The 27,973-nt window shown below is 36.9% G+C and overlaps 1 protein-coding gene and 1 long non-coding RNA gene across 2 annotated transcripts in view; one reads left to right on the top strand and one right to left on the bottom strand.

Annotated features, from left to right (window-relative positions):
* The window catches only part of THSD7A (thrombospondin type 1 domain containing 7A), a 190,614-nt gene extending 176,495 nt beyond the window's left edge, over positions 1-14,119 (top strand). Inside the window, exons 23-28 of the mRNA XM_088162275.1 lie at positions 68-241; positions 1,225-1,320; positions 4,352-4,434; positions 4,771-4,981; positions 8,428-8,515; positions 10,234-14,119. Of these exons, the coding sequence (XP_088018401.1) occupies positions 68-241; positions 1,225-1,320; positions 4,352-4,434; positions 4,771-4,981; positions 8,428-8,515; positions 10,234-10,318 (737 nt within the window). The 3' untranslated portion in view covers positions 10,319-14,119. The remainder of the gene's footprint in view (positions 1-67; positions 242-1,224; positions 1,321-4,351; positions 4,435-4,770; positions 4,982-8,427; positions 8,516-10,233) is intronic.
* On the bottom strand, positions 111-26,765 carry LOC148225123 (uncharacterized). The gene is made up of 6 exons (XR_015802685.1): positions 26,613-26,765; positions 23,625-23,962; positions 21,342-21,663; positions 18,078-18,197; positions 14,730-14,794; positions 111-272 (listed from the first exon to the last, which is right to left on the bottom strand). It is a non-coding gene; the product is annotated as an uncharacterized LOC148225123 (long non-coding RNA).
* Between the last annotated feature and the right edge of the window lie 1,208 nt (positions 26,766-27,973).

Here is a 27,973-nt window from a genome sequence, read left to right as displayed (position 1 = left end):
CAGATTCAGTGCAAAAAAATTCTTCACGTACAATGATCATTCATCTTATAAAACTGCTCTTTGACAGGAGACTGTTACTTGAGAGAGTGGTCAGAATGGAGCCTTTGCCAGCTAACCTGTGTTAATGGTGAGGATCTTGGTTTTGGTGGAATACAAGTCCGATCTAGGTCAGTGATCATTCAGGACTTAGAGAATCAACATCTCTGCCCAGAACAGGCTTTGGAAACAAGACCATGCAATGGTAAGCATCAAAATATATCTTAGGCTGGTTCCTGTAAGAAAAAAAATACAGACCATCCATAATTTTGTTTTCTTTCTGTTCATGGTATCGATTTTAGGCAAATACAAATTTGATAAACAGAAATGCACTTAAATTGTTGTTTTCCATATATCAACTGTAAAGAGAAAAACTTTCAAGTGGCAGCTAGCATATGTTACACCTCTAGAATGATTCTTTTTTTAATAATGACATTTCTTTTTATATGGGACAAAGAGTTTCCTTATACACTTAGTAACATTAACAAAAATAAATCTCTGAGTTTTGATTCATAACCAGATTTAAATTTCTCTCTACCCTTTGAATGGTTAAATGCATGACAATGTCATTGAAATGTCTCAGCCATGCTTACCACTGGTAGTAGACAAATTGTCTAAGAAAAGTAGTTTCCTGTTCCCACTTGCCCATTCAGAGGCCAGATCAGAAGTAAAGGAATTTTATATTTATAATAGAGAGCTAAGATGCAGAAGGACTTCATGATTCATCCCAGACCATATGAGATGGGCTCAGAAGAGCTGAGACATGAAGCTGGATGCAGCCCTGGCCTCTTCACCACCCCTGGAGCACAAGCTGAAACTCAGTGTTACCAGGAAAGGAACCTGACCCCTAAATGAGTTTTGCACAACAGATGGGCCACAACCATTATGAGGTTATTGGAAACATTTCTTTGCCCTGTTAACTGCATTAGGCTTACTCATAATCCTAGTAGTGTCTAGGACACATCTGGTCTATTCTCTATGTCCAGTAAGTGCAGGAGACCCTGGGAGCTCCCCGTGTGCAGTGCAGTGCTGGATGTAGGAGAAAGGGGATACTTAACTGTACAAGCCATTAATCATAATGAGCGTGGTCACAAAATGAGGATGGTCTGCTGATGAGTGTGGCTGCTGCTCGTTGTAGTCTAAAACCTTGTCATCAAATTTCCTGAAATGGGAATGTTCTCTGTGCAGATGGCCAGTGCTATGAGTACAAGTGGATGGCTAGCCCATGGAAGGGATCTTCTCGGACTGTGTGGTGCCAAAGGTCAGATGGTCTAAACGTCACAGGTAACTACTCTTTTTATGTACACACAAAAAAAAACCTGGAAAAAAAGGTGGATAATGTGTTTTCCCAACAAACAAACAAAAAAAAATTAAGAAGGATGTGCTAAAAACACTTCCTGGGGTAAAATGAAAATCATCATCTTTTTGCATATTAAAGATGTGCTTTCGTTTCTAGAATTGTGCAGCATGTAATGGTAAAAGTAAATATAAATATTATCTTCTGTAGTGGACCTGAAATGTTTTACATTGTATTTGATTGAGGTTTTTTTACCATAGGCATCTTTACATTTCTAAATGTAGGGTTTCAAATTTCAGGCCTTGCAGCAAATAAAATTTGTTTGTATTACAGATCATTTCAGTGCCTATACAAAAGCAGAGAAAGTTGCAGAGCTTGATAATATCATCCATATATGACATATCTCCCTAATGTTTCAAAATATACAATTTTAATAAATGTGTTATATTAGTTGATTTCTTTACTTCAATGCCATAAATCTGTATCAGGATACATAATGGACTGCTATGGGATGTCGTGACTTTTTGTGCAAGCCAAAGTACAAAGAACATGAATTAGGAATGACTGAGATCTCAGGAAAAAAATCTTAATATGAATCTGTTTATATGGATTTATATATTGATAATATTCATTCAAGCTAAGAGTTATGCATTTATTTAAATAATTTTTGCACCAGACCAAGTGATAGCAAAAGAATCCCAGAGAATGTAAACATATCCTCAATGCCAGCTGCTGTCAGGTGAGTCACAGCAGGGGAGCTGTGACTTATGTACTGCCACCACAGTACTTCTTGATGATGGAGTCTACCACTACTGTCTGCTGCAGCAGTAGAAGTAAGATATTTGTATTATTTTTACAAGGAGTTGAAATCATAGCTCAAAGTCTCTTGCAAATCCTACCTTGTATGGGACTATTAAAACGTATCTTGTTCACAAGAAGTGCAACAGGTCATAATTTATGCACCTTGATTGCTTCCTGCTTAGCTCAGATATTTCTATGGTAAGTAAAACTCTGAGTAAGGATTCTTATTGAGATTAATATCTCTGAGTAAGGATTCTTACTGAGATTAATATAGGATATTATCTATGAAAGGTCCTATAGGATTTGAAGTAAATAGCATCTTGGAGATTATGTCTCTGAGATGTTAAAATCAGAATATATTCATAAATCACCATCAGTCACATGAAAATAATAATTTCTTCTGATGTGACTGAATACAGACTTGTGATAAATTCTAGGAAAGACAAATGTATGACTATGTATTATTGGCAGATTTTTCATAATGGGAGGGAGACAAACCTCAAACCTATATTGTATCACTTTTTGTTTCAAAGTTTGTTTGTATGTGGCTTTAAAGCTGTGGTAACTTTCTGATTTGAAAGCAAGACTTCTGGAATATTCCAGAACATGCAATCACTTGTCTCCATGCAACACAAAACTATATTTTTCATGTGTTTCTGTTAAATGAAAAACTGTAGTTTTCATGGATTTTATGATAGTTTTCAAATGCAGCTCTTAAATAAAGTATTCTGTTCTATTAATATCTAATATAGAGGGAACATCTCTACATTAAATATACAGTAGTGTACCAGATTTTAATTTGCATTTGTACATTTTCTGAAAGTGTTTTGTATAAATTACAGTATTTGTGAGCTTGTAGATGTGATAGATGCACATACATGATTTATTTAAATTAACTATTTTGATTCAGAAGCAACCCATATCTCTGATTATTGTGTCTTGTCAGCCTTATTCCTGCACATTGGCTCTAACATAGTGTATTTTAATTCAGACATTATTAAATAGTTATTGTGAGATCTGTTGGTAATTTAAGGTCTTTTTCTATTTACTTGCATAATATCATTGTGCTGAATAGTTCTTTTTTACTTGAAGGTGTTATTTCCCATGGGCGATGAGGCAACTCTTTCCTTCTGCTTCCTTGGATGACTGATATTTTATTACATAGATTCCCACAGGCATGTGATTTGTATGCTAGGATGTATGATTTTCTTTTCTGGGGGTGGGGAAAACTTATGGCAACCAGCAGGGTTTTCTTTGTTCTTCACCAGCCATCCTGTTAACACTTGGATCTACGTAACCACAACTAACTGCATCTGCTATGGTTGTGACCAACCTCAGCTATCAGGATTTCATCATCATATCACACCAGTATAAAAATGGTATTAATCTGGGAGATGCATGATAAATTATCCTGTAGAAGTTCAAATTTGAAATAATGTGATGCATATCCCTCTTCTATAAGCTAAAAGGAAACACAGGTAAATTCAAATTGATTCTAAATGTATTTTAAGGTCTGGCTGAAATGATAGTGAAAGCCTGATTGTGTGTATTGGTCCATAACAATAACTGCACTATGTATGAAGCTATAGAAATGAAAACTAGATCTGTATAAAAAGAGAAAAGACTGAAAACCCACAATATCATCCATATTGTAACCTTCAGTACGTGCTTTACTGATAAATCTGCTTTCCTTTCATAAAATCTCAACTAACATGAAGCCTTGATTCATACAGGCATGTGTAAAAGTGACCCAGTAGCAGCAGAAAACAGGTATCCTTTCATAAACAGGATGAGTAACTTGTTTTCAGTTCAACAGGAAAAGATATAAATAAAAAAGATGCTTTGATTTTTCTTGTGGCCACAGTTTTAATGTGTAAGTCAAAAGGAGGGCCCTAGAGAACCAAATCTGTTCCCTTGAATACAACAAAGCATTTAAATTGTATTTTTGGGCAATCTACCTAAGCGAAAAAGGGGAAAACAAAAGGCTTCACTGCCAAATATTAGTTCTCTAAAAGGCACATGAAATTAAATACATTTGCTGTATCCTTACTCTACATATAAGAAAATACTTGATTCCAATTATCCTTTGCCTTGCGATAAAAGAAGGACTTTTACATTCAAATCTGCAACAAGATTTTGATCCATGATATACTGCAGCCAGTAATTTCCTCAGTGGTGAGGTATTACCATGTGAAAATATGATTTTCTGTCCTACAGGGGGCTGTTTAGTGATGCGCCAACCAGATGCTGACAGGTCATGTAACCCACCGTGCAGCCAACCCCACGCTTACTGCAGTGAGGTATGTGCTACTGCATTGGAGCATAGAACACTCCCACGAGGGCTTCCCACACATCTCTTGATCACAAACGTTATGCCAACAAAAAGTATTTTCAGAGATTTTACTAGTCACAAACTTGTTAAAATCCACCTCGCACAATTTTCTACCTTTCAATTAAATGTTAAATAATCTTTGTTGCTACGGTATGAACTTGCATAAAAATATATGAAGAAGTACCCTCCAGGCTAGCACTCATCAAAACAGTCTTCTCTTCCAGTCATCCATGTTGTTATGCTTTATAGCTCACAGAAAACCTTGTTTTTCTGCTACACGTTGTAAAACGCTTGTTCCCTACAGACTAGAACATGCACTTGTGAAGACGGCTACACTGAAGTTATGTCCTCTGATGGCACACTCGAGCAGTGCACTCTCATCCCAGTGGTGGTGATCCCCACCATGGAGGACAAAAAGGCAGATGTGAAAACCAGTCGAGCTGTGAACCCTACCCAGCCTTCCAGTAACCAGTCAGGACGGGGAAGGACCTGGTTTCTACAGCCTTTTGGGCCAGGTGAAGTCATGTAATGAGCAGCTCTTAGTGCTAAATACTGCTGCAGCGTCTGGCATTTATATTTTTGTACACCTAGGAAGACCAGAAAAGCCCTGGACTGTTCATTTAAGGAGGCAGGCATGTAACCCCACTGAAAACAAAGCAAGAGACATAAGTAAACGCCTAGCCCCTCTCACTACTCCATCAGTGTATTGAGTGGAATCTTATATTGCAGATTTCCTTTTAGCCATTCTACCATTCTGTTAAAATTCACAGAAACAATTTGAAAAGTGACTGTAGAAGGGAGTTTGGTGCAAAGCTACAAGCCAATATATTGAATTATGGTGTCTTAACCAATAATTCTGTTGACAGAGGAATGAAGGGATAGCACTGAAGGCTGCAAAGAGTAAAGGCTTCTTAAAATTTATAGCTGTAGCATATATTGTAGGAAAATAATAAGTATAGGTATGCTAATGCTTTTCTGACATATCCGTATTTAAACTAATTCATGTTAGTAAATGCTAACCATATACTGATGTTTAGCATAGGCCTGCTCTAAGTCTCTATGAGCAGTATTTGCTCTTATGATGGACCATGTTCTTTAGAGTTGAGCAAAGACTTACATGCAAGAGTTACATCATAAAAAATACTTCATAAAATCCATAATGTAATCAGATGTCAGTAAATATTTTCTAGTGCTACTAAATATTTGGATTAAAACACTTTAATTAACAAAATACTTTCACATAAAAAGATACATTGCTTGTCCAAAATATTATTAATACAGAAGAGAGCAATTAGTTATCATCTTAAGTATCTCTTAAATCACATAGGGCTAAATAATACTAATACACTTGTGTATTATGGTGGTCATTTATTTCTAAAGGGTTTTTTGATGTTTTTAATTGCAGGATTGAAAGCACTATCTTTACATATATAATTCGTAAGATGTTTCAAGTTGAGATTTATAAAAATATTTCTAACAAGCAGATTAAATAATGTTTGGGTTAGAAATTAGAAATATTTATGTTAGATCCCATTAGTCCTACTAGTATTTACTATTATTTGTACTTTAATATTATATTTGATACCTGCAATAAAATGGTCTTTACTCCAAGTACTTCAATCAACAATAAAAAATAGAAAATTAAACTTTTCTGGTCCTCTTTTAAAAAATAGCATCTTACCAAATATGTTATCATTTACTCACTTTAGCTAACCCCTCCTGAACATGACAGAGGGTGTGTTGTAGCATGCAGAGTGATAACAATAAGCAAATATCAGTCAGTCACCTTCAACATTTTAGGAATATGGACACTCATGTGAGCTCAGGGAGGGTTTTGGAGCAAGTACATTTCAGAAACTTCATGAAAAATCACCAATGTAATTCTAGGTGGGAAGGAGACAGTTCAGATAATCTCAAACATACTCAATCGAACTAATATTTTATGCAGTGAAGTTACGAGCACGTGTGAGAGAAAGTGAAAATTTTCCAATTCAGATGAGATTTAGGCTTGCTTGTTTTATTTCAGGATTGGATATCTCTTGGACAGGTTTGGGTTTACTACAGCATGATTATTCTTTTCCTCACAGTTTCTAAGTCTAGACCTAAAATAGTTCTTTCATTTTCTTCCACAAATTACATTGCAGTTCCAGAAAGGAAGGTATTAAAACTGTCCTCTTCAGTTGTCTGGGCTGAGGTATTACCACAAAAAGATGAATCTGAGATGCCAATTCCTTTGCATATTTAGAAATAATCTCCAGAGGAAATTCAGAAAGCCTGAGTTAATGTCAGTAGTTGCATAATAAGAATGACCTCATTAGCAGAGTTCCTTGCTTTGACAAAAACAAATAAATCTGTATACAAAATATTGCCAGCCTTTTTTCAAGGAGATGTTACTATTTTAAAAGAAGCCAACCTGAATAAAACCTAAACCTCTTACATTTACCAATGGAAATAAGCCAAGGAGAGAGGAAACTAACCTATTTCGCAGTACTAAAGTCTGAATTCTTCTCATTGATATTATCATATCATAGGATATGTCAGGTCAAATCTACTGTTCCATTAATCTCTAATGTTATTTCAGTTATGTCAGTTATTGTCAGTTATAATGTTTCATTAGGTTGATTAAGATAATGAAGGTAAAATGTTCTGAAATTGATTAGTCTTAAACAACTGGTCCATATGACAGCAAGACTTTGCATTGCTACAAACCAGAAAGCCTGAGCTTAACTGCATAGCAATGTAGAGCACTACTGTGTACCAAGCCATCTTAGTGTAACTTCTGTTAATATTATTGTGGAAATACAAACTGTATTGATGATGTCTTTTGGTTCTGACTTAGTTTGGTTCAAACTAATTGTTTAGTCAGAAGAACTAGCTGCATTTGCTTACACAACTTCATAAAATAAAACTTGCACCACTTGAAAATGAAATAATTCAGTTTATAATTATTTTGATTTTTTTTAATTGTCAAGGAAATGCAACAAGGCTTCGCCTGGAAAACAATGTTTACAGAAAGCTATTTAGAAATTTTAAAAATTAGTTGGATAAAAGTAGTGAGTCAAAAAACATGCAGTCACCTTTAGTTGTGATACAATCATTTGGTGGCAGATCAAAACCCCATAGACAAAGCCACATCATTTTCCTTGTAGACATGGGTACATCTGAGGCAAGAAGAAGAGTGGTGTGTATGCCTAAACCTCCAGGGACATCGTGTCCAAAATACAAATTGCACAGGCTGCACATAAATACAGTCCTTATTAACAACAGACAGTTGTTTTATTTATGGGCATGGGTTGTCTTTTTTTGTGTATTTTTATTCTGTGAGGAGAAATTATTCATAACAACAAAACTTGCATTTGGTAGGGAAAGAAATTTTAAAATTTTACTACATTATGCAGTAGTAAAAGTTGTGAATGTGCAGTTAAGAGATGGATGACGTACAGCATGCTAAAGACATTTAAAAACATTCTAGTAAATAGGAACAAGAATAAAAACCATACAAGTAAATAGTAGCAGCAGTAAAAATAACAGCCAGATTGCTTTACCAGAGATGGGATGGAATGGAATGGAATGGAATGGAATGGAATGGAATGGAATGGAATGGAATGGAATGGAATGGAATGGAAAGGAATGGAATGCTAAATAAGTCCCAGGCTGGTGCACTGCCCTGTGACCACACTGAAGGATTGCTCGCTACCAGAGAGCCCCAAAGCTGAGTTTCTGGGTTTCTCACCCACTGCCTCTGCCCCAGATCTCAGCTCTATTTGAATTATCTGACTTCAATTGAAAAGCAGAGCACAGAGAAGTCATTACTGTTATTTAACAATATTTACTCTGATTAGACTGTAATTGCTAGTGAAGACAATTATTTTGGATTATGAAAGTATTTCTATGCTTTATCAGAACTAATAATTAAACAAGACTAACTCAAACACTACTGACTAACATTCATTCCTTTTAGATGGGAGGCTGAAGACCTGGGTTTATGGTGTAGCTGCTGGTGCATTTGTTTTACTCATCTTTATTGTTTCTATGATCTATCTAGCCTGGTGAGTTCTTTAATTATTTATAAGAAAACAGTCCCCTCACAGACTGTAATGAAAATGTTTACATCTGCTGCTGTAGAAACTGCAGGCACTTCTGTGAACTGCAATGTTTAATTTGCCCTGTCCTTTTGTACAGACTCAGGTTAGCAGATTCTGGTTGGACTCTAGATGATGGATCACCACATGCTCTTCTGAGGGTATAAGAACTTACAAATATGGGATATCTTAGTGTACAGTTCATTTTTGCTCAGTTTATCTCAGTTGTTATATACAGTGTCCAGAATAATTTTATTGCGTCTGTATCAAAAAAATGCTGAGAGAAATAGCAAGAAGGAAATTGAATAACTAGGCAAATCGTATTTTATATTTGACAAGATACAGAGATGCAGAACTAAAAAAAATCTGAAATCTTTCATCTTTTTAATGCATTAAATAATATTTTTTTAACAAGTCACCTTGGAGATTGTGCTCCCTGAAGGTTTCTAGATCCTGTTTGGAATTTCTGATCCAGATAACAGTACAGGTGAAAGCTGAGGGAAGTGTGCTCATATACATCAGGCTCTTGGCTGTACTGCATTAGTAGGCGTTTGGGGGGCTTCTGGGTAAGTTTGCCATTCAGCAAACTTTGCCCAAAACCTCACTTCTGTCTAAGTAATATAAAAATGTCTTTGGGTTTTTTGGTTTTGTTTTTTTTTTTTTTTGTTTTGTTTTGTTTTGTTTTTTTTGTTTTGTTTTGGTTTGGTTTGGTTTGGTTTGGTTTTTTTTGTGTGTGTTGATTTTGTTGTTGTTGTTGGGTTTTGTTTGGTTTTTGGGGTGTTTTGTTTTTGTTTGTTTGTTTGTTTGTTTTGTGGTAAGTTGGTTGGGTTTTGGGAGTGGTGGGGTTTGAGGAAAAAGAAATCTATTAGCATCCAACAACACTGCAGATTGTTTGGACTGGGTCCTGTGACAAATCCTTGTAGCAAAAGATTTCATATAAAAGACTCATATTTGAGCAAACTAAGTGATGCAGCTGAAATAAGATTTTGGACAAGACTGAGGATGCACAGGCCTAATTTAAAGAAATGCTTACATTGCACTATAAGAGAAGACAAGTACTAAAGCATGGATAAACATTCATTTTCCTTCGGCCTGGTAAATTTTTAAAACCATATCAGATGTGTTGGAAATACTGCTGGATTAAAATCTAATTCAAGGCTAGGCAAGGAATGTTATGGCAAAAAAACATACCTCTGCTATTAATGACTGGTTTGATTATAACATCTAGAATTAATTGTAGTCATTCCAGCAAGTATAATGAGATAAAACCAATCAAAAGATGGATCTTTCCTGCAGAAACCCTTGATGTGTCGAGAGTGGTTTAATATTTGAGTCATATAATTTAAAAGAACCTGATTGCAGCTTTGATACATGACCAAATATTGCATGGCAGGCTCTGAATTCTTCTGAAAACTGAGTGATGTTGCAAGAATGCCTGCCAAGGATTTAATCAAGTCACATCAGCACCATAACAGCTTGTTTCTGAACAACTGAGCTTTGAATTAGATATTGTTTTGGGTTGATAAAGAGATAATTCGTGATCCCACTGAAGGTTTTAGGCTTATAGGTTTTATAAACAAACAACTGAATGCATTATCAACATGCTCGTCTTTCATTTCACACTGAAATACATTTTTCTGTGTTTTTAGTTGCTTGTTCTATTTACAAATACCTTATTGTTTCAGCAAAAAGCCAAAGAAGCCCCAGAGGAGGCAGAACAACCGACTGAAACCTTTAACCTTGGCTTATGATGGAGATGCAGACATGTAAAATACGACTTCTCATGGTGACAAATGGAGTCTAAACTAAGGAATGAAATCAGAAAGTGTCCAAAGCCACAGGGATTTTCTATGGAGTGGATTAAGTGTTTTGAATTTTTCTTTTTTGTAACTGCACCATAGATAAAGAAGGATGGATTTCATAATGCCTACAATATTCAAGGTATTATTGCTTTACTTTAGACCATCAGCACCGAGAAATCAGGCAGAATCACACTAATAGACACTGCAGCTGGAGATCTGTGGTGTTTCCTCAGTCTTAGAACTGAGCACCACTTCTGCCTCCAGAATACTGTAGCTGACATTGTATTAACACTTGGAAGCCCCTGCATCATTAACCAAGTATATTCAGTACGCATGACGAGTTTGTACCAAGCTGTCTATGACTCTTTATATTCAAACAGAACATATATACTCAGTTGAACCATATGTATTATTCTATCAGATTATATACGTGATGAAGAGCATTTTAGTGCTTAGTACAATATTAACTTTTAACTGGGATTAACCCACTGAGCAAGTTCAACAGTTTGCCAGTCGATGATAACTTGTGTTAACCTGCGTTTCAGAGGGCAATGACTCACTTGCAAAATTCTGTCCTGTTACCACGCCAAATTATAAAGGCCTCATGTGCACATCCAGAAAGGAGGCATTCTCAGATTCACTATTTTCTAGTGGTTGGTGTCTGGAAAAGAATACCTGCTGTAAATGTTACAATACGTTTCTACTTTCTCTAACTCAAACTGTTGCCTGCATCTTTTTTGCTATGTGTAAGGCAAATTTTTGCACTATATTAGTGCAGCATGATATGCACTTAACTAGTATTGCCATAGAAACTGCCTCTTTTCAGAAAGGATAATGATGTATCTTGTGCAAGGAGTGTCAAGTAGACAGGTCTTGAATCCTGAAGAGAGTAGTGTTCAGTTTGGACTGTGACGGGATGGAATCAGCTACGACGTTTGCTGTACACACACACCGTTCCTCATCACAGCAGCCATTTGTACTCTACACCATGGCAGTAATACAAGTGTCTAGTTTCTTGCCCCATCTACCTATACTGGTATAGATTGTCCTGCTGGTTTCTAATTGTACTTTGAAGGCTGTTTATGACTAGATTTTTTATATTTGTTAACTTTGTTAGAAAAACAAGAAAAGAAAAAGAAAAGTGGTTGCCCTGTAATCCTGAGTGACATACTTCTTGTCTGAAAAGGTGTTCTGATTGTTCAACTAAAATAAAATGGTTTTACTTTTCTTTCCTTCTGTTAATGAGAGCTTTTTCACTGTTACTGGCAGTGCAATACTCAGAGACGTTTTATCTTTTCTAATTATAATTCATTAGACTATTTTAATTATTCAGTTAAACTCCTGAGTGTACTGGCAAGTAAACAATAAGATCAATAGTTCTGCCATTTTAGTACTCATGACTTTTTTAAAAACTGTGGCAGTGTGAAAACTCGCTGTTAACCTCTTCCATGCTTATGGCTTTTCAGTGTTAGGCTTCCAACATGAAGCTCATGGACTTGCCAGTCATGTGACATGGCTGTTATGGATGTGATCCATGACCTGAGAAGGGTTATTCTCCTCAAATGGCTTCTGTGTGCAGCCAGAACCTACAAGTGACTGTGCCACTACTAAGCAATACAAAGCTTTATCAGGCAACCTCTCAAAAATAATTGTTACATAAAGTTCAATATTAGGTTCTCAGGTCTTTTTTATAACCTAAACCACTTCTGCCTACTCATCACTCTATTTACTCAAGAAGCACCAGGTTTTGCACACTGAATGAAATTAGCTTTGCAAACTTTGGCCCAGATCCACTGAAATCAATGACAAGACTCTCATGGACATTAATGGGTGATATCAGTTCTTAAAAATACACATTTTTGTTCTATGTAGAATAATTCTTGAAACCAATGAGCATTTTGTGGCTATTCAAGAGAGATTATGGTCTTACTTTAACTTAGCTGCCATATTACCAGTATGATGTTACTGCATCAAGAAAATTACCTTCACCCCACTGTGTAGGTATTCCCCAAATGGGAATGCTGAGCAGAGGAACAATGGTAGCAATCACTGGTGCAGGTTTAACTTCTCGTTTTGTACCTTGAACCAGCTGCAGCTGATGAAGTTTTGTGGCCCCTGCCACAGCAGTGGTTCAATCATATATGTGTTTCAGGACTGGAGCATTCAGTCTTACATCACTTTGTAAAGATCCATTGCAAAAATAGAAATCTTGATAGTTTTAATTTTCAGCATTCTTGAGTAGAAAACAAGAAAAACATGGTTGGTTCTCTTTTGTCACACATACAAAAAAATGGAAAAATTATAAAGAACAATAACTACATGTGGAAACAGATTTTAATAATGATTTCTGTTCTTTTAAAAGTCTGATTCTGTGTTGTTGAATAGTTTTGGACCAAGAGGGCATTGAGGGAACAGGGTTTCTTTCATTGGCAATGAGTCATCTTTATTTATGGCACTGGCTGGTCTTAGCAGGAGCTGTTGCCTAGTTCTTGCCTTGAAGATTTTTATGTCCTAAATCTAAGCATTTAATAACTTGAAGGTAAAGGTATGACATCTCCTTTTTCTTACCACATTAAAAGGATAAACAAAGAGATAGGAGGGGTTTTTTAAGTATGTTTGGCCTTTGCAATCCATGCAAGTATTTTAGTATGTGTTACATTTTATATCTGATCAGTGAATATCTGGTGCACATCTGCATCATACTAGTGCTGCATTTAAAATCTAGAGTGCATTTTTATTGTTATTTTTTCTATGAACAAAGTGCATGGAAATTTGAAGCCAGAATGGCTTCCCTCATTATCAAGGAAAAAATACTAGGCTGTAAGGAGGGCTGAAATTTTATGTAAATCTAAATGTTGCAAAGGTGATTAAGCCCTCTAGCATTGAAACAGAAATAAATAATATGTGAATTATCAATATAGAATGAAAAGCAATTTGCTTTAAAAATCAGAGTGCTTCTACAAATCCAGTGCCTAAAGCAGCCACTACTGTAGATTATTAGTTTGTGAAAGTAATGTTTCCAGTGATCAAATAAACCATTCAGAAAATAGCAAAGTAGATATTTTCCTGTTGATGTGGTGGTTTATATTTTCCTTTTTAAAACTGTAGTTTCTAGCTTACTGTGTCTGCTTTGAGTCCTGGAGCAGTTCCTTTTTGAAGTTTTGATGCAACTGCACAAGCCTGTTTATATTTGGTATAAAGCATCAATTTTGAAACCCCCTTTCTTCTGCCAAAATGTAATAAAGTTTTTTTTTCCAATCCTAAAATTTGAAGAGACCAATTTAAAACTCTATGTGTAAATCACTGTAAAATATACCTTGAATTAAATGGAAATCTGTCTTTTTACCTTTATGTAAATTGTTAAGAGTTAAGAGTTTATTTTGCCTATTAATTTACTTGAATATTTATTTTGTAGAATGAAGAGGCAGCTGTCTGAGGAATGTTTACCTTTTTTTTTGTTAATGTTAATTTGTAAATTGTGTAATGCATTTTTATTTTTTAAATTATGTATATTTCTTTTTTAATGCACAAAATGTTTACGTACAACTTCTACTGCAAATTTGTGTATATTGTCACTAAGCTTTATTCAGTTAATACAGATGATGTGAAAATGTAACAAGTCTTACATTTTCATCTGGGTTATTTTTACATAACTGATGTATTGCTGACAATAAATATAAACACAAAATCATTTAATGTCTTTTTTTAATAAATGTAGTATACTATGCTGGGATAGAGTAACAATAAAAGCCAGATCCCTAAAATATGACCACCTTTTAAATAGTCTCTTCTTTTTTTTTTTCTGAAAGGCATTAGCAAACATATTCTTGCTAAAAATTAGTCTTTTTATTTAAAAAGAAAAATAGTTTCTGATGCTATGGTGCCAATCAAGTCTGTTGCTACAGTCCTAGTTGACTTTGAAATCTACAAAACACATTTAGTCTATTTATAAATATCCAATAAATGTAGTAAAAATAATAAATTTTTCTTCCTTGCCATTTTTATATCAGAAAAAACAATCCTTCTGTAGAGAATAAGGGATCAATCAAGATCTCACTAAAAGATATCTATTCACTTCACAAGAAGCTGAATCTGTCACTGTACCTACACAAGAAGAAAAAGAAGAAAAGAAATCGCTTTGCACTTTTTCATAATTGCTCATATTCGCTCTCTCTGTTCTCCAAAACTCAGTTTCTTTCATGTCCAGTTCTGCTGTGTAATGTACACACCATATCGTGGGGGGTTTGTCCTGTTTCAGTAGTTATTACTTCCCGAGTAATTTTCCAAGCTAATGCCTAAACGATTTAAACATAATTTTGAGAGCACACAACTCTGGTTTTTGAGGCATTTCAGGATTTTCACAGGTAACTCCTACATACCTTTTCTCCTGCTGGAATCCACAGTAAAACCACAGAAGCATTGGTCTTAAATTCCCACCTGCAACCTAATAGAGGAATTTTTAGATCATTTAAATGTGCTTAATTCAATACAGGCAAAATTTTCTAACCAGCTAAAAAACATCTGAGAGAAGAAAATTTAAATTCTCATTTAAATTTAGAGAATTAGCTGTGGTGTACTAATGAGGATGGTAGTCTTCACATTCAGTAAAGAAACTGTTTGCAAGACTTTTAGATTAATGGGAAAGGGTACTCTTTATTTTAGAAAGAATCTCAAGACATTACAGGACAATATGATTTTCTAGTACGATTGTGATGAAAGGACGTGAAGCGAGAGTAAATTAAGAGACTTAGGTAAGCTTTGTATATGTTTTTGCCTTGCAGTAATGTGAAAACCTACAAAATAGGAGAAACTAGAAAATCATCCTGCTGAAACAGTAGTGTGCTTGAGCAGCCATTTGGGATCTGCTTGGCATCACTATCGGTTAAGCTACAGAAAAAGTTATCTCTAAATCTTCTGGGGTTTTTGGGGTTTTTTTTTTGTTTAATACAGGGAATCTGTCTGTCTGTCCAAAAGCAGGTAATGACCAGGCAGATGAACAAACGGATGTTTTGGGTGTGTGTGTCTTAGTCTCTGCTTTCCCATTAGTTTATTTTTCAGCAGAGGCTGAGGGTGTGGAATTTTGTTTACCTTTATTTGGGCAGTCAGTGCCCCTGGCTGGGGAGGGCGTTTCACATTCTGGTGAAGCATCTCTACATCCTTTTGTAAATTGACATCTTTTCTATGTCCTGCTTAAACAGAAAAGCTGGAAGGTTTACTTCAAGGCACACCTTGAATGGCATTGGGCAGATGCCATTCCTCTTTCTCTGGGCCAGGACTGAGCCTGATGGGAGCACAGCAGTGTCAGGGTATCAGGGCTGTATCCACACATGGCAGTGCTGGACCTTGCCCTTCCAGCCTGAAGCATGAGCCGTGTCTGGTGCTGCTGTTCTGACCTGCCTTGGCAAGCTGATGCTGTTGGATATTGCCTAATCCTGCTTGTCCTAGCTTGGTTAGGTAGCAGCTCTGCTGAAAAGGTGGACAGCATGCTGACCCAGCTCAGCTGCAGCCTCTGCACGGAGGGACACAACTGCACACAGGCTGCATGGACAAGAGCTCAAAGCAGGTCATGAGTCCCCCCAAAACCCCAGCCTTCTTAAGGCTCTGCTGGGAGCCCCGGGACTGGTTTGGACCCCCTTTAGGAAAGGGAAAATCCTTCGATTTGTCACTATTGAGAAGGTAAAACTTAGCCACAGGATCATGATCATAGCTGTTGTTATTTTCCATTTTCAAAATCAAAATTTCAAAATAATTTCAAAATTTTCCATTTTGAAATATCATTTCAAACAGTTCGATTACTGAACCTATATAGTTATATTATGGGTTGATGTATCTAAGAAGTTCTGTCTTTTCAGAGAAAATAAGATTTGGTACTTTTCCATTTATAGATGAGGGGTTAGAAGCTCCCACATATGTTTTAATATTTTGTGGATTTTATTCAGAACCTAGCCCTTAAATTTATCAGAATTACATTTAGAAATGAAATTATAAAATGAATGAGTTTTTCTTTTATTTTCAAAAATACCCTTCAGAGTGTCGGATAATCCTTTAAAATGGCAGAAAAATGTTTCTCAATGAGTTTTGTTTATCTTACAAATAAAAAGTGTTTCATCACAGTGTTGTATTTCAAAACAAAAATATTTTTTTCCTTCTCTAAATAATTATAATTAGAGAGCAAACCCTCTTTCTTACCTATACATGTCAAAATGTGGCTTAATTATCAGCTTCTTAACTGTTCTCAGTGCTGCTCCTTAAGATCTCTGTATGGAGATTGCAGTACGATTTGAGCCCATGACCAGAATATGGTTATCAGTACTGTGACTGGACATTCAGTTTGTGGGTGGTCCGGATTATTTTTAATGAAGTCCTACAAAAACCTCTCCCAAGCTGAACCCAAACTAATTTACACAACTTGTGTCATGTAAAAACTATGAAATTCTCATATAAGACAAAGAGTTACATCTTGTGTCTCGCTTTCGTATTCTAACTCAATTCCCTTAACAGCTTTCTTCCTGTGCCCCCATTGTGTCTTGGTGCTTGACACAAATGCCAGATTTCAGCCTTATGTGGGGCTTTTCTGATTTGCACTGAGTGCTATCATAGCCTTAATTCTCTTTTGATGTGTCTTCTCACTCTTAAGATCACTTTGAGACAACAACAGTTCCCAGCTGACAACTTACAAGTACATGAAGACACGCTGTCAAAAGTAAAAATATGCATATTGAAAATGTGAATTTTGAGGCTGAGGTAATATTTTCTTCTCTTCCTGCAACTAAAGGTGGAACTATGTATTTAAAAACCTTGAGGATACCTGATTCTACACATTTTAATCATGCCATTCTGTTGTTGTTACTTTACATTTTTCTCTACTGTTCCTTTTTTATACTCATTTTGTGTAAATTTTAATTGTAAAGTCATAGTAAAGGCTCTCTCCTCTGTGTGTACAATCATAGAAGAGAGAAGTCTCTCTTTGAAATCCTGACTGTGATATGACAATAAACAATCATTAACATAAACTCAAATTCTCAGTATCTATTGTTTTTCCAAGAATACTGGGGTGAAACCTTGTTGGACTCGTTTGGAAATATTCTCAGGCTGTAATGTCTCTAAGACTGAATCAATCAAAACCCCTATTCCCTGAGCAGCTCCATGGCAGGAGGTTATTCACATTTCCTGTTCTGGAGTGTTATTTCAAACACACAGGGATGTTCTGATTTAAATTACTTTATCTATAAGCTATACCAACAGCTTAAAGTCATGGGTAGTACAGATGATCTTGAGGTATGTTTAAAATAGTTTCTAAGAGGTGTCTAGTGTCATCCATGTGTTAACAGAGCTGTATTCAGATAGATTTTCTGTATGCAAGGTCAGGAAGTGACATCTCCATACACGTATCTTTCAATTCTGGATCTCATTTTTAGTTTTGATATTCCAGAAAATGCAATTGTCATACTTTATACTGAGATAACAGAGATTAAAACCCTCCATGCACTCAGTACTGAGGAAAATTACTGCTCATTACTTCTCAGCCACAGGGCTGCTCCTTTTCAGCCAGAGGGCTGAACCCATGTAACCTCCAATTTGGTTATTAGTCCCCAAAACAGAAACTAACAGTTCTTAATAAAGGTCCAGTGACCTACTAGCAAAGAACCAATTTCCCATACAGAGTCTGACTTCCAAGATAGTCTGAAAAACTAGTAGGAAATGAAGCTCCACTGATTCAGTCTTACCTGTTTTTAACAGAATTATATTGGTGTCTTCCTCACTACTTTGTTTCTTCAATCTTCAGAATGAAGAATTCTGTAGCTCCATTTTGTGAGAGGAAATTGGTGACACCAGTATTCACTCAGCTGAGGAAAGAAAAAATAATTAGCTGGCAGTTTTGTGACTGCCTGAAGTTGAATTTAATGAACTGCAACAAAAGCTTTCTGCAACATTAGAACAGCAGCTGGAGCTAAATCCAACATTTCTGTCTTAAATGGCCTTCACTTACAATTTGATGAGCAAAACATTAGTAGCAGTCATTTGTTCAGTTTTACAGAATATAGAAGGAAGGTTAGCAGCACAAGTGAGAAGTTAATCATCAATCTCAAACTGACTCTCCAATCCTATTGCAGAATTGCAGTGCTGAAGAAGCCAGGGCAGAAGTCTAATGGCCTGAAGACTCCCAAGGGGCTCCTTCAGGAAGGCAAAACATTATTTACATTAAAAATTGCCATCTCTCTAACTGCATTCACTTTGAAATGAGGTGGTACTGCAGATGACAAGACTTTCATCTGCCACCTTAGATCAATGAAATGGCAGTACAGTATGTTTCTCCAGAATACTTCATGGGTCTCATCAAAATGCCATGCCATGACATATTAAAATTGTCTTTATGTTTAACAAATTCCAATGAGCTATGAAGCTGTCTGCTATTATTTAAGGATTTATATACCAATAATAACACTATAGAGATGATAAGAAAATAATATAAGTGATAATAATGTTTATTATTACCTGATTTACATTGTTTAAAGCTTTTTATGTTCTACTTAAGCAGTTGTCAATTAGCATGCAGAATGTCCTGGGCAGTCTCTGTTTAAGTACACTGAATTACATGTATAACAAGAAATCTCATATGCAACAGGATCAGGAGGGTTGTTGGTTTGCTGGTTTGTTTGGTTTTTTTTGTAGTAGGGTCATAGGAAAATTAAATAAAGAACACTAAATTGTTTTTAAAGAGGGAAAAATATTATTTTAAAGAATTCTCCAAATCGCTGCATTCAAATTGCTTTTCAAAAAACCCTCTCAGATCTACCATTTACCATAAATTCCTAAAGACAGGAATGTTCATTGTGGTCTCATTTTCTCTGTGGAGAGTTTGTACAATCAATTGCTTGTGCATGTCTTCAAATTCCCAGAGCTTTTTTCTTTTTTGTTTTTGCTTTTTGGTTGGTTGGTTGGTTTGGATTTTTTTTGTTTATTTGTTTGTGGAGGTTTTTTGTTTGGTTGGTTTAATTTTGGAGTTTTCTTGTTGTTTTGCAGGTGGGATTTTTTTGTTATTGTTTGGGGGGGGGTTGTTCGTTTGTTTGTTTGTTTTGTTTAGTTTTGTTTAGTTTTGTTTTGGTTTTTTGCGACATGGTAGGGAGGAGAATCTTTTCCTCTGTTCTTTAAGTGAACACTGTACATATTTGACTGTCAGACACATGATACAGATACATCTATATTCTGTCTTTATTTCTCTCATGTTCTGGAAGTCTTTTAACCCAGGTGAACTAGTTGCTAAGAGCATCAACAGAGGAGAACAAGTTGGAATAGCAGGAAGGGTACCACATGTCTACATTTAATTTGTCCTTGTACAGTAGAACCATAGTTTTATAAAGATAGCAGTAAGAAGCAGTTGCTCTGTGCAGAATAGTGTTTAAGACTCTAGCATGATGATTGCAGACCTGGAGCTGGACAGAACTGGTTTTAGAGATAACAAAGAAATATGGTGTCTAACATACCAAAAGACACCATATGTAGTCAATTGGGTGTGATATGGAATAACAGACCAATGCAGACAGAGCAAAGGCATAAAAGGGTTTTGGCAGACACATAAAAATGGCCCCAAATTGATCCTAGAGCGAGAATTACTACAAAAATCATATTCCTCACACTGAAAGACTCCAGAGTCTGGAAATTCACTAACACCCCACCCCTGCCACCAGTATGGAACCCCACCAATCTCAGCACCCAGAGGAGCAGTGGAGACATCAGCCTAACACTGGGAGGTAGGCACTAAGAGGTGTATGTATAAACATTTTAACTGCATTAACCTTCTTTTTTAAGCAGTTACATCTGGACTAGTAATGGTTAGAGTGTTTCACTTTCAGTTATGCTAATAATTATTTAGCTTTACTTATATAAGCAAGCAAGATTTTGAGTGCAACAGCTCCATAGTAGCAGAGAGAATTCTGGGGCAGACTGATGAGAAAAAAGAATAGATGACTTTTTGAGTTATATAAACAGAGATACACTAATCTTATCTTGGTACATCAAGTTTTGAAAAGGAAAACAGGAAACCTTTGAAAGCTAGATTCAGTCTGGCTTCAAATCATTAGAAAAATGTGTAGAAATGAAAGAAAAGCTTGAAAGAAAAGATTACCTTGGAGGCATTTCTTGCTATTTTTAATAAGAAACCCAAGCTAGTTTTTTAGGATAGTTTAATTTAGAACTGAAGCAAAAATCCTAAATTTACTAAAACTGCACTGTGTGCAGAGCAATGTGATTAAAGAAAAAAATCAACAATTATACTTTTTATACAAAACATATAAGTATTTATGAGCATGAACAAGACTTTTATCTGAACCATAATGGCAGAAGTTGTGTCACAAGGGTGACCAGTTGCACTCATTTTGTCCAGCTAATATACCAATGAGCTAGAAAACTGTTCAATGTGGACAGACAACTGGTTAATGCCAAAAACATACTGGCTGAGCAGACATGTCAAAAAAGCCTGTGAGGTAGTTATGGAAAGTATTAAAATTATGAGCAACTAGAACAAAAAAGTGCCTGAAGTGAACTAAAGAGTAGCTAGATTTAACTGCAAATCACTGCAAGATAGCAGTAAGGGAACAAAGAAAAGCAAGGGAAAATATGTCATAAAGCAATAAGCCACAGAAAAATCCGATATGATCAAAGACATGACAAAGCATGTGCTGTGAGGCTTCCTCAAGAGCAGAGTAAAATTATTTCAAAATATCTTACATTTATGGTAGTAAATAGACAAATAGTGCCTCTAACTACAGCTCAGCAAATGACTGGTGAAGACAGAGAGAATAAGCAAAGAATTGCTTAGCAGTCGTACAACATCTTATAAAACAACTTACTAGCAAAAGATTAAATAGTGGAAAATTTGAAATTAATCTTTAAAGAATAAGAAAAGTGCAAAATTTTCACAGCATCTTGGCATGCTTGGGTTTTTTTGCATTTACACTCTCAAGCCAAGTATTATATGTGTCAGGACTCACTAGGCCAGCAGTTGTCCACCAGCCACTCTATCTGGCAGACTTAGGTGGCTTTAACTTTTATGATGGGGGCCAATTTGTTTTGGAACTTGTGCCATCTCTTAGCATCTACTGCCCTTCAGTCCCAGGTAGGTTAGAAGCAGATCTGGGGTATGGTCTACAGCAGGTAGCATTGCCATAAATCATAAAATACAAGAAGTAGAGGAGCTGATCAGTCTTCATTTTCCTCAGTGTGAGTGTTCCCTCAGCAGCAAGGATCACAGCACACAGGGATGCACCTGAAACATGCCTGCCAAGCCCACAGCATGGTGAAAAGAGGCTTAACCTGAAGAGAGAAGAACAAGATTCTTATGAAAGGAGAATTAGAAGGAATGTAAATGTCACAATGAAGAGAAATACGATCAGTATAAAATTCCAGCACATTCAGATATTCAGCATTCCTTCGGAATAAGGTAAGAAAAACATGTAACTCACGTGCATGTAGACAAAAACATACTTTGATATATGGTCTGCTATATGGCCTTGAGAAACATCAGGGCAAATTTCAGCTCCAATATTCATGATTCTTACAATTAAAGCATGCCCTCTCCAGGGAGCAGAGAAAAGAAAGCAGTAGAATTCCCATCTGGAAAAGCATTCAGAACAAAGTGCCGACAGCACTGGAACATTTGCAGAGACAAAAAACCCTGCTGGCCAGGGAGGGCACCCAGCTCCCTTCCATTAGGGAATGCTGTGCTGCTGATAGCCAGGCGGTCTAGGGTGACACCTTTGCAAACCTTGCCATTATGACAAGTTGGCTTGCTTGCTTATCTTCATCTCTAAGCATGATGCAAATTTTCTGTAAACTTAGTGAGGTAGTTACACCTGGATGTCTTTTTCAGCAAAATAAATATCTATTTCGTAATCTTTCAATAGCAAACAGAGTCAGGTTTCTGTTTCTTCTCCATAGAAAATCACTATGTTGCTGCAAGATGAAACAGCTCAACTCCCAGGTATGGTTTCACCCATAACCAGAGCCTACATGACTTCCCAAATCCCTCTTTAATACTCGGGATTCTCATGCACTGGACTCCCAGGCAAAGTACCTCGAGGGGAAGTTATGTTTGTAGCCAATTTTGATTCCCAAAAGTTCCCCTATGATTTAATGATAACAGGGCCAAGGCACAAGGCTTGAGCACCAAGCTCTGTATTTGTGTACAGTGATATGAAACACAGCTGTGTGAGCCTATGGAAAATAAACCACAGCCACAACAGTGGGAAAATTTATAAGCAACCATGTAGTTAGGAAAGGGCAAAAAAAATTAGGGAAAAGCAGCAAAGCTTATTTGCATAGCAGAGAGCCAGAGCAGCCATACCTCTTCTGGAAACATGTAATAGCAAATTATTCAAAGGACACAAAAAAGTCAGCTTCACTGAACTGGGTATAAAAAGAACTCACTGGTCAGCCTGAATCACCAAACTAGATGAGACATTTAGTAAACATATAAACTTTACAAAACTTCCCTGCACTAAAATCCTTAATTATTACAATTTCTTCTGTTTCATAAATAAAAGCTGAAAAAAAAATAATGTCAGGGTACGTAGCAAAACAACAGAAATTACAAAAGCAGTGACAGGTTGTGAGGACCTTAAATGACTCAGGAGATCAATTAATAGACAATATGCGAAATGAAGCAGTACAAAATAAACTTTTTCACAGTATCTGCTTTGATCTCACAGCTTGCACTAGAAACAGCAGTTCCAGTGAGTGTTGGGCTATGAAGAGCAGAGAGCTGCAACAGCATTATGAGATTGTGCAGCAAGAACTGTCAGTCAGACAGACAGAGCTCCCACATTTGCATGTTTTCCTAGTCCAGTGCTAACAACTGTTCAAGAAACAATAAAAAACAGAAAGAAATGAGAGTATTCACAGAACATGGGCAAAGTGATTTGAAAACCCAAAGCATCTCCTCCCAGGGGCAATACCAGAGAATTTCAGATTAATTACAACACAGAGTCCACCAAGGATACTATGGTATCTTGACAACAGTTTAATTTGAAGCCAATAAATTCAGTATTTATTTCAACTACAAGGGGAGAAATAGAAAAATATCAAGGTCCTAGAGGATCTGATATGTCTGATTCCATGTCATCAATTGCAATTCTTAAAATATTTAAAATTCTAAAAGTCAATGAAACATGCCTCCTTGGAATCTATGTACAGTAACATAATACTGTAAATATCTTTTTTCCTGCCCACTTTTACAGAAAAGTTACCCTTGCTATGTACAACACACATTCACACACCTCCTTGTAAGTGAAGTGGCCATGGCCTGAATGCCAAGGATGGCTCACCCTGCAACATCTGGGAATTTCTCAGGCAATGCATAGATGGAGCCATCACAAGGCCTCTCTGGGCACTGAGGGGAGTTTTAATGCTGGTTAAAGAAGAGGTAAAGGAGAAGTGCAGCTCTGTTAAGGCCAGATGTGCCACGTGGGTTGTTCTCAGTTCTGGAGAAGTCACTACTCCACGGGCCATCATTAGTGCACATGTACCCACAAGGGCTCCAGAGGATGCTGGTAATGATTTAACTACTCAGGGAAGTGCACCTCTGCTTCCAGGTGTCACTGTGGGACTTGAGATCCTGCAAAATAGAGAGAGACTGTTAATATTTTCTTAGACTTCATATATATGTTCTATAGAACTGTTTGACTTTTTGAAAATGATGTATTTCTACTTCTGGGTGATTTTTCAAGTACATATTGTATGGAATTGCTTAGTTTCCTTTTAACCAGTTCCATAAAACCAGGTGCCCCCATCTTTTTACTGCTGTGAAGGTAATAACACCAGTTATTAAAATCCCATTGTGTGGACTCCCAATGTTCTTGCCTTAGAAAAAGAACAAAGACTCAACAGTTTCAAACATTTTTCCCTTTTCCATTAAAGCCCCCTGTAGTCTGAGGCAAAAGCAATTTAATAATGTCTCCTGATGTTTACAGCTTTAAAAAGAAGAAAGGATTAACTTCAGAAAAGTTTAACAGAACACTAAAACAAATTGGGGGCATGTTTTTTCTGTCACTTTTGTGATGTCCTCTAAACACTTTCACATGTCATCAGACCAATTAGCCAAATGGAGACCTATCAGTGAAAAAACTAAACCAGAATGACTTCATTATTTAACAGGAATAGCACCTTTTCAAACAATACCATACAACTTTCATTTCTTTGAATCAAAGAGGGACTTCAAACACGTTAAATTATCAGCAAAGAACCATAACAGATAAAAAAAAGTGATGGACCAACAAAAAAAAAAGATTAATCAGACAGAGGTGCAAATGAAAGCAATGAATCTTTAGCAGATTTTCTTAGTACAAACATTAGCCTTTGCATGTCAAAGCACGAACGACGAAAAACTTCACAACATTTTTTAAGTGCTAATTATCACGAACTTTAGACTCTTGAAAAAATTACTGATAGTTTAAAACTGATCTGCTTGTTTGTATATAAAGTTGTGTGTATGTATATATACGTGTGTGTGTTAAGATGTGTGTCTTAACTGGAACTACCAGTGTACTCCATTGTCTTGGTACAAGACCATGGAGGAAGAACAAAAGGTTGCATCAGAAACTTTTCTACAAATATACAGTGTTTTTGGTTTGTGTGTGTCCCACATCCATTGCTAGGGTCCTAGCTCTGGAAACCACACTAATAATTCCATTAATAAATGACAAATGGATATAGGAGCAACTGCACACAGGGCACCAGCTGTCTGAGCAAGGTACCCGTGAGCCAAGTCATATTTCTAAGCCCAACATACAAGACCATTTTTGAATACCTAAGGCCTGAACTTGGATATGTGGATGACAATACATTTTTAAAGGCTTCCTCTTTGAGGTCCTGGCTGTAACAGACACATTTTCACTCTGGACAAAAACGAGAGAGAAAATAACACCTAGGAGCCCCCAGGAGGTACTCAGGTGTCCAGTGCTCTGCCTTGCATTTTTAAGGGGCTGGATAAAATAACAACACCCTCTGGATAAGTATTTATTGAAGTGAAAGACAATTATTAATTTTTAAGTTTAATATTTTCCATTAAGAGTGCCACTTGTGTTTTCCTCTTATGTTACAAATTAAATGACATCTCTCTCAGAAATGAAAACACATTCACTACCAAGAAAAGTAACATTTCCTTTTGCTATCAATGCTAAGCACAGTTCAACTCAGAGTGAAACCTCCCAAGAGCTAAAGTGGACACATTCAAACACAGGTACCAAGTTAAAGTGAAGAACAAGGAGACACTTTTCTTAGAACAAGTGGTCCCTGTGGTGTCCTGGGAAGGTGAATTTTCTAAGTCTAGGCCAGTTAAACTGCCCTGTGTCAGAGGTTAGATGTAGGAAAGTTAATGGTAGGCCTCCAACAGAGACCCATATACAGAAAAATAACTGATACCTTGTTTATAAAACCAGGTACTGCCCTGTTTTTTACGTTTGGAGTCTACAATTATTCACACCATCACCAGAGGTTTTGTTACTCTCTCTTCATGCCAGTGCTCCTACAACACAACAGCTACTTCCAATCCATTCCTCAGTAACAGGTGGGTGTGACAGCCCCTGCACTGAACACATGAATAATGAAAAAGGCACACTTTTTGGATGAGAAATAAACAACTGAAGTGTCTCTCCTGTCCTCTGCTTCTTTCTGTGTTGATGTTATTATCTTTTTATTATTGTTCTTTCGAAGATTTTCTTTGGAGGGAGCACTGGAATTAAATTACTTCTCTACTTTTGACTGACTGCAAAACTGCTGTCAAGTAAACCAGTGTCACCAATCTCCCTCACAAACTACAGTAAATAGCAGCTAAGATAAACTTAGCTGAGCTGATTTTGTCCAGCAGCACTGATGCTGAAATGTGCACTGGACTTATATAGGGGGAGAGAAGAGAGAGTATTTGGCAATAGGTAATAAAGGTAAATAATAGGTAAATGAAGAGACAAGGCTCATGAGGTTCTAGCCAGTGTGAGCTTATATGTTTTGAGAATGAAAAAATAGAAAATGAGAATGGAAATGAACACATGGGTAATGTCAATATGGCATATTTGGTTATTGGAGGGCCTCATTACCTGGAAAATATTGAGTCTTTTATTGTGAAACCACCTTGGCTGGCTCTGAAAAATCTTATCTCTTATCCATCACAATCCTTAGATGGTGAATATTTTGGGTACGACAAAATTATTTTTTTTTTGTGGCAAACGACCCATCTAGTCTAACCTACTCTTCCCACCTAGACACGATACCTGAGTTCTTATAGCCCATCAGCAATCGTGCACTTCAGCATCAATGAGTCTGGCAAGAGCAGGACAGTGCCTTTGCTGGAGCCCTGGGGAGCTCTTCACTCACTGACACAGGAACCCTCTCTGCTGCTGCAACACGACAATCCTGCACTGGTAACTGTGGTAGGCAAGATGCAGAGATTAAAATAAAAAAAAAAAAATTAAAAACAAAACAAAACAAAACAAAACAAAATAAAATAATAAAATAAAATAAAATAAAATAAAATAAAATAAAATAAAATAAAATAAAATAAAATAAAATAAAATAAAATAAAATAAAATATAAAATAAAATAAAATGAAGTAAAATGAGGTCATTGGGTAGCGAGGAGGGAGGAGATATCAGCTACCTCTTTTCCTGTGAGAACACTGCCTTTTGGAAAATCAAGCAGGAAGCAACACTGTGCAAATCCTGTAAGTTTTAGCCATTGCGAGGTGATTTTCCAGCGCGCAGAGCGCCTCCAGCGCGGTGCCCCGTGTCCCTGCAGGGGACGGGAGCGGCCAGCAGGCGGCGCTGCGGGCGGGCGGCCCAGCCGTGCCGGGGCCCGGCACCGCGTCAGCCCCGGGACGGGCGCCAGGGACGGCCCTGCCGAGGGGCTCTCGCTGGATGGCAGACGCAGAAATAACATCAGGGCAGTGTGGAGGTTTAGAGACACGGATTGCTGCACTGGGAAGGTCCCATCAGAGACCAAAATTTCCTTTTTCTATTCCTGCTCTCATTTGCATCTCTTTGTGTAGAGCGCTGCCGCACATCTGGCACATCCCTGCTCTGCCAAGGTTTTCCCTGCCTTGAGCTGTCACCGCCGCCACTGCTTCAGCCCTTTGTGCTGCTTTTTTGCCGATTTAGCTCTCCTAGAAGCATGGACATGGAAAACTGCAGGATATGGATTTCCCATCTGATATCAGATATAGATATAAATTCAGGGCTGAACAGAGGGGACTAATGGCCCCCTTCAGGCTCTTATTCATGCAGCCCAGTGTGCAATTGTCTCTCTCACTGCCAGCATCTGCAGCTGAATCCTGATACAGGTAAAAGTCTAATGAAGACACAACAATTTTGAGGAAAAGTTTCAGTGCTATGAATAAGCTTTAGAACGAGAGTAAAGTGACAAGATAGAAGGAACAATACAATGGCGTTTTCTGATGAGATGATTCAAAGCACAGTTCATGCTGCTGATGAAAAGCAGGTACAATCACATGCACCAATGAGCAGCTTCTGTAAATAAATGGAAGAAAGGAGAAAGAACCAGAAATTCAGTAAGTTTTTCAAACGTTTTGGGAAAATGGAGACTTAAAGACAAAAGTGAATCAATCCTAGGAAGGGAG

This window comes from Sturnus vulgaris, chromosome 1 (genome assembly GCF_052056855.1).
Source record: "Sturnus vulgaris isolate bStuVul1 chromosome 1, bStuVul1.hap1, whole genome shotgun sequence".
Classification (NCBI taxonomy): Eukaryota; Metazoa; Chordata; class Aves; order Passeriformes; family Sturnidae; genus Sturnus; species Sturnus vulgaris.
This window is presented reverse-complemented; position numbering and strand designations above follow the sequence as displayed.